General features: G+C 38.6%; 1 protein-coding gene across 3 annotated transcripts in view; it reads right to left on the bottom strand.

Moving 5' to 3' along the window:
* The window catches only part of il1rl1 (interleukin 1 receptor-like 1), a 35,183-nt gene that overhangs the window by 10,594 nt on the left and 10,217 nt on the right, over positions 1-14,372 (bottom strand). For all 3 annotated transcript variants that reach the window (XM_073913307.1, XM_021479068.3, XM_073913308.1), the window contains 7 exons: positions 12,663-12,813; positions 11,225-11,375; positions 8,526-8,594; positions 6,021-6,144; positions 2,854-2,987; positions 1,478-1,615; positions 1,126-1,290 (listed from right to left, as the gene is read on the bottom strand). In XM_073913307.1, coding sequence (XP_073769408.1) covers positions 1,126-1,290; positions 1,478-1,615; positions 2,854-2,987; positions 6,021-6,144; positions 8,526-8,594; positions 11,225-11,375; positions 12,663-12,813 — 932 coding nt within the window. The remainder of the gene's footprint in view (positions 1-1,125; positions 1,291-1,477; positions 1,616-2,853; positions 2,988-6,020; positions 6,145-8,525; positions 8,595-11,224; positions 11,376-12,662; positions 12,814-14,372) is intronic.

Here is a 14,372-nt window from a genome sequence, read left to right on the forward strand (position 1 = left end):
ACGACAAACGAGATATTTGATTCGAGGAACTGCTCTAAGCGTGTATTTTTCATGCAATGTTTGATACCGCACGGCGAATGAGAGAAAAAAAAAACTCAGCATTTTCCGGAAACTTAGATGCACACGGCAGGTAGCGTCAGAAAGCCGCGTGTGTTATTCCGGTCACAAAATGCGGTGAAAATCCTACACGAGGTTAAAGTTTGGTTGTAGTGCTAACATGTTTGCACTCGGTGCAATAGTTAACTTAGTTTGATACGAACAAACTGAATAAACAAAGAGCACTGGTCGCTCACTTCACCAAATCTGTAGAGACAGGACAATCACCAGCAACTGCAATCCTCTTTATTAGGAGGAGACTAAAGCGAATCTGGATCTCAGCGTTTGCAGATGAGAACAGCTCTCAGGTAAACAATAATCCTCCTTAGACACATGAGTTATTGTTGTCGAGCGTCGCGTACACTGTTAATCCACACGTGAGTCTGAGCTCTCACAGAGAGAAAATGAAAACAAAACTTCACTGCAGCAAACTATAAAAGCAACACTTCACGCTTGTTTTGCCAACACAACGTGGCGTCTCTGTTGTGTAAACACGGTGACAGTAATGAATATTAATGAAGTTGCACAATAGAGCGCGCTGATTGGTTTGAACCAAGCTTTACTCATGCATTAATGCAACACACTGTAAGACGTAATAAGACACACTCTGGCACAGACGTCCAGTCTGCACGCTGGAATACACGCTATTATGTCATAGCCGTGACGCAACTTCAAAAATTTGTTTCAAACCGGAAGTACGAATTTGCTTGAAATAACGCAAAAACAACCAATTTACACTTTTTAGTGAAATATAGGTGTCCTAATAGTGTTTTTAGCAGTGTTGGACACATATAAGACGGTAAACAGCTCAAAAATGTGTTTTGGTGTTTCGTGACCCTTTAAGCTCTTTTAAAATCGGATACTTTAATACTTTTACTCAAGTCTTATTGGAATTGGTGACTTGTAATGGAGTCATTTTTACAGGAAGGTATCTGTACTTTTACTCAAGTATGGTTTTCAGGAACTCTTTACACCTCTGATACTCGCATCCAATACCTCAGTTTGCTGCAAGATGCAGTGTATAAGTACCTTCTCCAGGCAGGTCGTCTCTGCCATGGATGAAGAGTTTATATCCACAGCTGCTCTCCAGCACCGGCAGAAGAGCCCCGTTCACAAACTCACTCACAGCATGGCCCGTCTCCCCATCCAAGCCGCTTCTCTGGTAAATCACATAGGCATCATAGAGCTTCCCATCTGTCAAAAACAATAAAAAACAACTGTCTTTTCCTCAAAACTGTTTAAGTAAAAATTATTTATTCCCCTGGGGTTGACTGTATATGTGTGTAAAAATGCATTAAGAAAACTTTTGCATTATTTCAACGTTTTATTAAATAATTCAATATTTTAAATACACTAAAATAAATCTAATAGTATTCCTCACCCTCTGTCCTGTAGAATTTGATAAAAAGTTTCCTTGCAAGCAGCACCAGATCCAAAGCAAACCACCTCACTGTTCCAGCAAACAGCAGCAAGACGGTGAATATGAAGATGAACACCAGGACCACAGTGAGCACCGATGCTGAAAGTAAACAGCACAGAATAATGATAAAGAGATGATTATTTTCTGTGAATAGGCTATTTATAAATATTTAAATGAATAAATTAATCAAATTAATTCCGTCATAAATGATATATGTGATCCGTTCTTACAATTAGAAATACAGTCTAAGTTTGACGGTCACTTAAAATTGGAGTCAGATTAAATTCGGAGCTAAAAAAACTAATATTAATAAATTCTAATAAATAACTTAATTCTTTTCAGAAGCACTAGAAAAGGCTTACATGCATTTAACCTTCGACCATGCTGTTAGTTTCGTCATTGGGCTATTAGATGGACTTCTAAATAGTGTGAGCTTTATTCGGATGTTTTCATTATATAAAAAAGCAAAGCTGAAGTGGATCATTTGCAATATTTTTTGATATTTTTAATATTTTACTAAACTGTTTACTTACTTTTTACTTATGGTAAGTGGTTGCAAACTATTTATATGGGCTCAATTTGAACAAACAAATTAAATTTAGTAATGTTCAATTTTGTTTAAATTCCGCCCTTATCACTTGCTTGCAACCATTTAAAATATTTTAGAAAAAAAGATATTAAATCCAATGAATCTTTTTTTTCAGTGTACAGTTGAAGTCAGAATTATTAGCCCCCCTGTTTATTTTTCCCCCTAATTTCTGTTTTACTGAGAGAAGATTTTTTTTTCAACACATTTCTAATCATAATAGTTTTAATAACTCATTTCTAATAACTGATGTATTTTATCTTTGTCATGATGACAGTAAATAATATTTGACTAGATATTTTTCAAGACTCTTCTATACAGCTTAAAGTGACATTTAAATGCTTAACTAGGTTTATTAGTGTAACTAGGCAGGTTAGGGTAATTAGGTTAAGTTATTGTCTAATGATGGTTTGTTCCGTAGACTATCGAAAAAATTAGCTTAAAGGGGCTAATAATTTTGACGTGAAAATGGATATAAAAAAATTTAAAACTGCTTTTAATCTAGCCGAAATAAAACAAATAAGACTTTCTACAGGGAAAAAAAAATATTATCAAACATACTGTGAAAATTTCCTTGCTCTGTTAAACATCATTTGGGAAATATTAAAAAAGAAAAAAAAATCAAAGAGGGGCTAATAATTCTGACTAGATATCTAAAAAAGCATTAACAAATAAATAACTCATAACTACTCTGTAAAATGATGCATTTTTAATTAGACTGATGGATATGATCACTATAAGAGGGACTCACGTTCTCTCTTCAAAGTGACTAACACATAAATCACTCCATATTCGTCCATAGCTGCACAGCGAAACTCCGACTGAAGGTCCAGCTCAGACACTGCAGTGATGTTCAGGAGAGAATGAGCGAAGCCTCCGTTCTTACTGGAGAAAAACAACAACAACAACAACAACTTCAGCAGACATTTCAGACATCTGTCAGATTTTTTGTCCTCAAACTGCTCCTGTGTGCAGGACTATTTTCTTACACATGTATTGTAATGTGTATTTATATAGCGCATTTATCGTGTATGGCCATACACCCAAAGCACTTCACAATCATGAGAGGGGTTTCTCCACACCACGACCAGTGTGCAGCATCCACTTGGATGATGCGATGGCAGCCACAGGACAACGGCGCCAGTGCGCTCACCACACACCAGCTATTGGTGGAGTGAAGAGACAGTAATACAGCTAATTCGGTGGATGGGGATGATTGGGAGGCCATGGGTAAGGGCTGATGGAGCATATTTGGCCAAGACATCAAGGCTACACTCCTACTCTTTACAGGAAGTGCCATGGAATTTTTAATGACAGAGTCAGGACCTCGCTTTGAAGTCTCATCCGAAAGACGGTGCTCACTGTTAGTACACTCTCAGAAATAAAGGTATGCGAGCTGTCACCTTTTCAAAAGGTACAAATATGTGCCTAAAAGGTCCATTTTAATACCACAAGGGTACATATTAGCACCTAAACAGTACAAAAGTGTTCCTCTTAATATTTTAGGTACTAATATATACTTTTGAGGTACCAATATGGACCCTTTAAGTATATATGTGTACCTTTTGAAAAGGTACCACCTCAGTGACAGCTTGTGTACCTTTATTTCTGAGAGTGTATAGTGTCCCCTTCACTATACTGGGGCATTAGGACTCACACAGACTGCAGGTTTTGACTGTTGTATAAACGTTGTGTTTATTTAAGTTTACAGATCGGCAGTCTACAGATCAGTTTCACATTGCAAGACAGATTCACAGTGCAAAAATGCTGAGTTGTATGGGTTACGTGGTCTGTCCTTTTGTACACACGCCATTAAGATGTCACAAATGCCAGAGATATGGACATGCAGCGGCAGCTTGTAGAAGGAAGCAAAAGTGTCCGGGATGTGGAGAGAAGCTTGATTACGAGAATTGAGATCAAGAAGTAGGACCGAAATGTTCAAAATTGTGGCGGAGAGAAAAGGGCAGGAATTATTAATGATATTGATAAAAAAATGTTTAATAAAGTATGGGAAAAAGGGACGCTGCCAGCCGACTGGAAACATGTCATGATAGTGCCAATAACTACACCTGGAAATCACCACAGCCAAGCTGTTACAAGCCAATAGCACTAACCTCTAATTTGTCTAAACTAATGGAGGTAATGATAATGTCTAGACCATGGGTGTCCAAACTTGGTCCTGGAGGGCCAGAGTCCTACATAGTTTAGCTCCAACTTCATTCAACATACCTCCTTGGGTGTTTTTAGTATACATAGAAAGAGCTTGATTAGCTGGTTCGGGTGTGCTTAATTGGGGTTGGAACTAAAATATGCAGGACAGCGGCCCTCCAGGCCCAGGTTTGGACACCCCTGGTCTAGACTATAGTTTACCATATAGAGAAAACACACTTTTATCTCAATATCAAGAAGGTTTCAGGAAAGGGAGCAGCACTATGGACTGTGCAGATGATGGGCTGATATAGAAGCAGGATAGAAATTAAAGATATGCTGTAAATTGCATACAGACAGCAGTAAACAATGTAGTAGAATGGGCAAAGGCATGGGAATTTGGTTTGTTTTTTCAGTATCTAAGACACGAACAATCTGTTTTTCAAAAAGAAGGAACAATCCAAGGTTAAACATGAGAATGCATGGTGAAGAACAAGAACAGGTTGGAATTTATAGGTTTATAGATGGACAATAAATGGACTTTTAGCACTCATCAGAAGATTAATAGACAAATGTAAAAGGGAGATTCATGTAAGGGGATGGCTGGCAGGGGTTGAGTGGGGTGTGAAATATGAAACATGGTTATAAATAATAGAAAACTGTTCAAAATCAAGCATTAAGAATAAGTTGTGGAGCTTTTCCAACATCTCCAATTTATTAAATTCTAGTGGATATGGGAGAATGCCCCTTGAAGAGAAAACTAAGGATGAGATATTGGACTGAAATATAAAAGGACATGATGAAAAACACCCAGTTAAAAAGGTGCTATAAAATAGTTTGGAATACCAGTATGAAAAAGTCAACAGTTTTGGATGGAAAACAAAATAAACAAGCTCAGAAAATTAATATATGAGGAATTGAGGAAACTCCAACTGTAATAATCCCAATTAGTATGTTTACAGTACATGGACACCAATGATTCGATTTCAATACGTTTAAGACAATATTCTGATTAAGAGTCTACCTTTTAAACAGCATTTTTTTGACTAAACAGAAATCGGATTAAGACATGTGGAGTATGTTGATTTTAGTCGCATTATTGAAGTGCAGTACAGACATGTATTTTACACCTTAATCAAACTATTACTGTCATGTAGGATTTCCGCCGTATTTTTGCGACAGGATAGTCTATACACACACAGCGGTTTGACACTATTCTCTGCACTAACTGAGTCAGTGAAGGACCACAGACACCTGGGGCCTCATGTACAAAGACTTGTTTTGAAAACATTGCGTACGGACAAAGCTGTAAATGTGCGTACGCAGTAAAAAATTCAGATGTATGAAACACTACGTACGCCGAATCACACGCATATTCTCTTTGTACATCTGAATTAACGTGAAACTGAGCACACGTGCACGAGCGCAAACCCCCTCCTTGCCTCCTCCCCTAATAAATATGTTAATGACTTTACTTTGGCAAACCATACGAAAAAACAATGGCATATGCAGGCAAGAAGAGAAACTTCCCAGAATGTGAATTGGAGGTGCTGCTATCGGAGGCAGACTGGAGAAAAACTGTAATTTACAAGTTTGTCCTCCAGAATTAAACCGGAGGAAACCCATGCCAACACAGGGAGAACATGCATACTCCACACAGAAACGCCAACTGGCCCAGCCGGGACTTGATCTTCTTGCTAACCACTGAGCCACTGTGCCACCCTCAAATGTTTTCAATGTAAGTGTACAGTGTTAATGAGAAGATCTGACCTGTACTTCTCCTCGTATCCCTTCATCTTGTTCACTTTGATCCCGTTTTTCTCCCAGTGAACAGAGCAAAAATCACACACCACCGTCCCAAACAACACCGAACAGTTGAGCAGCATTTCTGCACCTGAAAAACAACAGCAGCTTTCATTCAGTCTTTCCATTGTACTCTAAAACAATGCAGTGACTCTTGAAACAATCAACATTAAAAATAAAATGCAATTTTGCTAAGCGGGGTGACGCAGTGGCGCAGTAGGTAGTGCTGTCGCCACACAGCAAGAAGGTCGCTGGTTCGAGCCTCGGCCGGGATTAGTTTGCGTTTCCCTGCATTTGTGTGAGTTTCCTCCGATGCTCTGGTTTCCCACACAGTCCAAACACATGCAGTACAGGTTGGCTAAATTGTTTGTAGTGTATGAGTGTGAATGGGTGTGTATGGATCTTGGGTTGCAGCTGGAAGGGCATCCGCTGCGTGAAACATATCTTGGATAAGTTATTGGTTCATTCTGCTGTGGCGACCCCGGATAATAAAGGTACTAAGCTGAAAAGAAAATGAATGAATGAATGAATTTTGTCAAGCTTGATAATTTAATATTTGTTATCATTTTACTTGCATTTTTTGTTTTAAGTTTGCTTTCATTTACATTATTATTTTAGATTTAATGTCCACACGATCACTTCTGTTTATGTTGATCTCTCTATAATTACTTTTTTATTTCAGTTGTCATTTTTTAAGGACACCAACAAATATATTTTAACTTATTTAAACTTTTAATTCTTCAACTAGTTAAATAAAAACGATAAAGAAATAGACGTCACGGTGGTGCAGTGGGTAGCCGTGTCGCCTAACAGCAAGAAGGTCGCTGGTTCGAGCCTCAGCTGGATCAGTTGGCATTTCTGTGTGGAGTTTGCATGTTCTCAGTTCAAAATCTTATCCTTCGTTATCAAAGTAATTTCTCCCATCTCTACAAGGATTAAATAAATTGGAAATGTAGAAAAAGCTCCATAACTTATTCTTAATGCTTGATTTTGATCAGTTTCTATTCTTTTTAACCATGTTTCATATTTCACATCCCACACAAACCCTGCCAGCCATCTCTTTACATGAATCCCCTTTTTACATCTGTCTATTAAACTGTTAGCCAGCACTCAATGTTGGGGATTTACAAATACCCAACTTTAAATATTAACAGTTTCTGACTCCAGTAAGCTACAAACACAAATTATGAATCATTGGAAAGAAGACACTTTAAGCTTTACTGTGGTAAAAGGGGAACTTGAAAGCCAAGAGTTACATGTTTTATATATCAAATTTAATTAAGACAGCATGCAAAATGAGATTTCTGTAAAAAGTTTTCTGATGTCGATGTCCTTCTCTCCCTCATCGTCAGAGGCATTTTCTCAAAAATTACCGTCCCAAGCTAAAACAGTAACAGTTGCTGAATGATTTGGTCTACATTCACAGTTCATGTATCTTTATTTTTTCTTATTGTTTCAGGGTGTTCACCTTTAATGTATAGGACAGTAGAGATTATTGACAGGAAAGCATGGGGAGCAGAGAGGACAAGGATCGGCATAGGACCGCGAGGCGGGAATCGAATTCAGGTTGCCGTGAGCACCGGAGTGCATGCATTGATGCACTAACCACTGCCCCACTGGCACCGACTCAGTTTATGTATCTTTGGAAAGAAGACACTTTGGGCTTTATTATCCGTCATCTAGAGTTTATAATGCATGGTTCTAGTATGACTTGGCATGTTTCTAGCACAAATTAGCATGTTGTTAGCATGGCTCTAGTGTGAATTAGCAGGTTGTTAGCATGTTTCTAGTATAAACTAGCATGTTGTTAGCATGAACTTAGTATGAATTAGAATGTTACTAGTGTGATTAGTATGGTTGTTAGTATGTTGCTAGTATAGATTGGTATATTAGTATGTCCAATGTAAAGTAAATGGCAGTTTTTTTACAATGGAAGTTTATGGGACAGTTGCTAGGGTGCTGTAAGTGGTTGCTAGGGTGTGACTTGTAAGTTGAAAGGTCATCAATGATTGGCAGATTGGTAGTCTGAGTTAAATGAGCCCAACATTAAGTCTGCATGACAGTCTGACACAAAGTTATGAGGTCACAAAGTTTGGTCTAATGTTAAATCAATGGGACTTCTCTGAATTTTCCGGGTCAGTTTTCAGAAAACCGTAAGTCGGATCAGTTGGAAAAGAAATAGCAACTTAATTCAGTATAGTTTGGAGGTTTGGAGTGTGTTTGGTGGTTGTAGTATGAACAGTCTATGAGGAGATGCATTCTTAAAATAGTTTAAGCAGAAGACGGAAGACTAATGAGCTTATGTAGCTATAACAGTATGTTGGCTTTCTTAAGACACCTTAATAACTCATTTAAATGATTAAAAATGAACAAGTAATGCAATTAAAAGTAATTTAACTGCAGTAGCGCATGAGAACACTGGTTAGGACAGACAAACAAACCAAACACGAGATTTTAAAGCTGTTTTCTTACCAATATTAGTGTTGACAATGGAGTTATTGATTGGAAGGCGAAACTGTGGAGGAATTCTGACGGTCTTCTCTATGAAAAAAAAAAGAGGACAGAGTTAGAAACTCTGCTACATGCAGTAGACTGTTAGGGTTAGCGTAAGTTGACGTGTACTTGCAAAAGTTCTTATAGTCAGTTAAATGTCTGTTACAGGAGCAGTATCAGCAGATATTAAGCAGACAGTCTACTAATACTCAAACAGACCATCAAAATAAAGTGTTACCAATACAAAAGCTGAATAGCAATGAAAAAATACCATAGTAAATTATAATAAATATTGCAATGTAGTATTACACATGTGAAATCCGAATTATTTGCCCTCTTGTGCATTTTCTTTTTCAAATATTTCCCAGATGATGTGTAGCAGATTCAGGAAATTTTCACAGTATTTCCTATAATATTGTTTCTTCTGGAGAAAGTCTTATTTGTTTTATTTTGGCTAGAACAAAAGCAGTAATTTATTTTTAAACCCATTTTAAGGCCAATATTTTTAGCCCCCTGAAGCAATATTTGTTTTGGATAGTCTACAGAACAAACCACTGTTATACAATGACTTGCCTAGTTACCCTAACTTGCCTAATTGTGATGGCTTGAGAAAGCCAACATACTCTTATACTACATACACTTCTTCTTAGACTTTTTTTAAGAACGCATCTCCTCCTAGACTGTTCATACTGCAACCATTAAACTAAAACCTCCAAACTATACTGAATACTCCCAAAACTGATCTGGAAAATTCTGAAAAGTCCCCTTGACTTAACATTGGACCAAACTTTGTAACCTCACAACTTTGTGCCAGACTGTCATGCAGACTTAATGTTGGGCTCTTTTAACTCAGACTACCAATCTGCCAATCACTTATGACCAGGGCCGGAGCAAGCTGAACTGCCACTCTAGGCAAAGGACGGTCACGCCTCCCTCAAACCTAAAGTGAAACCGGGGAGTGGGTCTATTCTGCCGGCCTAGACGCGGATATAACTGAGGCGCGGGTAGCTTGGGTAGTTTAGGGGATGCCGCCCTCTCTATTCTGCCGCCCTAGACGCGGATATAACTGAGGCACGGGTGGCGAGGGTAGTTTAGGGGACGCCGCCCTCTCTATTCTGCTGCCCTAGACGCGGATATAACTGAGGCACGGGTGGCGAGGGTAGTTTAGGGGACGCCGGCCTCTCTATTCTGCCGCGCTAGACGTGGATATAACTGAGGCATGGGTGGCGAGGGTAGTTTAGGGGACGCCGCCCTCTCTATTCTGCCGCGCTAGACGCGGATATAACTGAGGCACGGGTGGCGAGGGTAGTTTAGGGGATGCCGGCCTCTCTATTCTGCCGCGCTAGACGTGGATATAACTGAGGCACGGGTGGCGAGGGTAGTTTAGGGGACGCCGCCCTCTCTATTCTGCCACCCTAGACGCGGATATAACTGAGGCGCAGGTGGCGAGGGTAGTTTCGGGTACGCCGCTCTCTATATTCTGCCGCGCTAGACATGGATATAATTGTGGGCGCGGGTGGCGTGGGTAGGTTCGGGGACGCCGCCCTCTCTATTCTGCCGCGCTAGGCGGCCACCTAGGTCGCCTCTATGGAAGCGCCGGCCCTGCTTATGACCATTCAACTTATTCACGAGTTCACACTTAGCTGATGATTGATTATAAAGCGTGTTTGGCTTGCTGTCCCGGGAGAGAGCCCTGAGCACATGAGATCCTCGAGCCCTGGGCATTCTCCCATTGCAAGGCAAGAGGGGAGTTTGAATTTAGGTAGATCTCGAGAATTCCCCTGCTGTAGAGGCTAATGAACAGATAGTGATTGCTCTTAAGAGATAACTACTTACTGAGTGCATGTCTATGGTGCTGATTTGGATTAGTCAATTAACTAACCCATGCGAGCACGGGGAGAATGTGCAAACTCAGCTCTATAAGGGCTGAACTATGCAAGCCAGTGGCAACAGTGTTGAGGAAAAAAACTTCACCAATTGGCAAAAGTGAAGGGAAAAAAAAACCTTGGGAGAAACCTGGCTCAGTTAGCAGGACCATTTCTCCTATGGAAAAATGTCTTGCAGAGAGCTGCGGTCTAGATGCCGAAGGCTGGAGAACGCAGGAAGTCAGCGAAGTCTCACAAGGGCTAATGCGGGGGGAGCAATCATAAGCACGCGATCCTCTCGAAATTAGTTTATAAATAAACTTCACCTAGCCACACCCTAGCAACGACCTAGAACACCTTAGCAACCACCTAGCAACACCTTAACAACCATCTAACAACATCATAGTAACCACTCAGAATACCCTAGCAAACACCTAGCAACACCTTAGCAACCACATTAGCAATCACCTAGCAATGCCTTAGCAACCGCCTAACTACTACTCAAAACACCCTAACAACACCTTAGCAATGACCTAGCAACACCTTTGCAACCACCTAACAACGCCTTGGCAACCACCCGGAACACTCTATCAACCGCTTAGCAACATCTTAGTAACCACATAAAACACCCTAGCAACGCCTTAGCAACTACTCAAAACACCCTAGCAACTGCATAGCAACAACTTGCAACAGCCTAGCAATACCTTAGGAACCACCTAGCAACACCTTCACAACCACTCAGAACACCCTAGCAAGCTGAAGGAAACTGAATGAATGAATATTATTATAGTGTTTTTTTTTTATATGGGATACCTTTAATGACCAGCTCTCGAGATCCAGAGGTGTTGTATTTGATCCCATGATGGTCCCAGGTGCAGACGCAGGTGTAAATACCCTGGCTTTCTTTTGAAATATTATGAATACGTAAAGAACTTTTCGACTGGTTTGGAATAAGAGTGAAATCCTGACAGAGAAAAACAATGATAATAATTAATGAAAAGGAAGAAAACACTGATCAAATAATGTTAAAGTACACATGACATCAAAACTGAACATATTGTTTACTGATGAAGTTCACAAGAACAAATAATGAACAATACAGTACATATACAGCATTTATTAATCATCGTCCAACATTTCATTCATTATTAAAATCCAAATTCATGATTGTTAGCATTAGCTAATGCTCAGTCATAGATATATACATTAGATGTCGCCTGGCCTATTGTTGTCTATTGGACGGAATGTGTCAATAGCGCCGCCATCTTGGTACAGGGTAGCGCTCCTTTAAAATTAATGAGGGATCAAGGTACAGTGGAGGACTGTGGCCATCCAAAGCCAGAGATATACACATATACACATATATCTATGAGTTTTCCTGGATGTTAGTATGCAATTTTTATTTTCTAATAACGAAAATTATAATTTTACATCACTTTTCTACATTGATGGATCAGTGACCGCACGGGCATTCCTGACAAAAAGCTTGTGTTTGTGTGTACAGAAATGTACTATTCACCCTCCCTGTTAAATTTGATCTAATCATGTCCTGAAACACAGCTCCTCTCCTGCTTTCACTTCTCTTACTGACGGAGGGAGCGATTCGTTTGTGAATGAATCCCCCGAACGACTCTTTCACTAACGTTAGCCGACAATAATACAAGTTTCTGGCAGCGCAGCATCTCGTTGTCATATTTCTTTTGCATTCTTTGCTGATTTTATTCAACAAAACTAGCATAAGCCGAGTGTTTAGTGCGAGTTGGAGCTGCTTTGCCTTATGGTGAATGCAGTAAGTGACTGTTATCATCAATAACGTGACCTGATTAGCACAAAAGTTCAGAACATACAAAAACAGATAAAAACTTAATATTACCTATGAAATGTTCTGCCTTTGTGCTTTGATTTCTTTGTTTGCTCGTTACTACACCCGTAGACAGCGCTAAAGTCCCGCATCTTCTCGTAATAACACTGTCTTGACTAGTGCAGTTGAATGACATTTGTCCTGGGAGCACTGTACCAATGTGGCGGCGCTATTGACGCATGCTCCTTATGCGATATCTAGTGTATGATGCTCAGTGAGTTAACATGAACTAACACTGAATTACTTTATTTCCATTAACACTACCAAACATGAATGAATACTGTAATTTATGTATTGTTCATTGTTTGTTCATGTTAGTAAACACATTAACTAATACTACCTTATTGTAAAGTGTTAACCAACCATGTAGTGATGTGTGGTTTAGCTTACTTTATACCAAACGAAGGAGCCTGGCTGATTCTTACAGATGGGACAAATTATTTCTGAATTCTCCGTCTTTCCGTACAGGAGATCTCTGCTGAAATTCTCATGAACCACAATGTCTGTTTCGAACTCAGAACAACTGCCCTCCGCATCCCTCCTGCAGCAACAACACACACTTCTGTTCAGCACAGGTGAGTTCATCTGAAGAGTCAGTAAACACATCTATAAAAGACTTCTTCAAATAAATGATGCTTCTTCAGTGTTTATTTACACCTTGCAAGTAACATATGCCAATGCTAGAAATATGCTAGCAACATGCTAATGCATGCAAGAAATGTAAGTGAAATAAAAATTCATGTTAATATTGATATAGTGGTCACACTTTACAATAAGGTTCATTAGTTAATGTTAATTAATGCATTTACTAACATGAACAAACAATGAACAATACATTTACTACTGTATTTGTTTATGTTAGTTAACGTTAGTTAATGAAAATACAGTAGTTCATTGTTAGTTCATGTTAACTCATGGTGCATTAACTAATGTTAACAGGCATGGACTTGGATGTTAATCATGCATTAGTAAATGTTCAATTATGATTAATAAATGCTGTACATGTGTTGTTCATGATTAGTTCATGTTAGTAAATGCATAAACTAATGAACCTTATTGTAAAGTGTTACCGAAATAGTTAGACAAGCATGCTAATCTTAAGCCACATTCAAATTCATTCTTGAAACATGTCAACACCATGCTAATTCTACATCAACATGCTGAAATATTATGTTAGTAATGTTAGCAACATGCTAACTCTGGTCAGAATGCTTGTCCAGATAATAATTTATGCATTAAACATGCAAACTGGCAAATTCTTGCTAACAACATTCAAATACTCGCCAGTGACATGCTCAGTCTTGCTTAAAGTGTACTACAAACCATGCTAATTCATGCTAAAACTACAATAATTCATGCAAAAACATGCTAGATAAATAAAAAAAACCATGCTAAAAAATGTTAACATTTATAAAGTTAAAAAAAATGCTAATCCTTGCTAGCAACATTCAAATTCTTTCCTCAAACATATATAATTCGACTACTAACATGGTAATTCATGCTGAAATATACAATTTAAGTTTAGAATTGTGTTTAATGTAATACATGCTTAACAAAATGCTAATTTGTGCTAATAACTATTGCTGAGTCATGTTTTAAACATGCTAACAACATGATTAGCATGTTTAAAACATGCTGGCATGTTTAAAACATGATAGCTTACTAATTTGTGCTAGCAACATACACATTCATGCTAGTAACATTATGCTAATTCTTGTCAGAATGCTTGTCAAGACGCTAATTTAGCATTAAACATGTTAACTAGCACATTATTAGCACATTATTAGCACATGTGAAACATGCAATTGCTCACTAGTAACATGCTCATTCATACTTGAAGCTTGCTAAATACTACTTTAATTCATGCTAGAACCATGCTAATTCACGCTAGAAACATGCTAGTTAAATAAAAATTCATGATAGAACATGCTGATATAGTTGGAAAATCATGCTAATCTCTTCTAGCAACATTCAATTTAATTCCTGAAGCTTGTCAGCAACATGCTAATTTTACATCCAACATGGTAATTCTGATAAAATATAAATTTTAGTAATGTTAGCAACATGCTAACTCTTCAGAATGCTTGTCAAGATAATAAT

This window comes from Danio rerio, chromosome 9 (assembly GCF_049306965.1).
Source record: "Danio rerio strain Tuebingen ecotype United States chromosome 9, GRCz12tu, whole genome shotgun sequence".
NCBI lineage: Eukaryota > Metazoa > Chordata > Actinopteri > Cypriniformes > Danionidae > Danio > Danio rerio.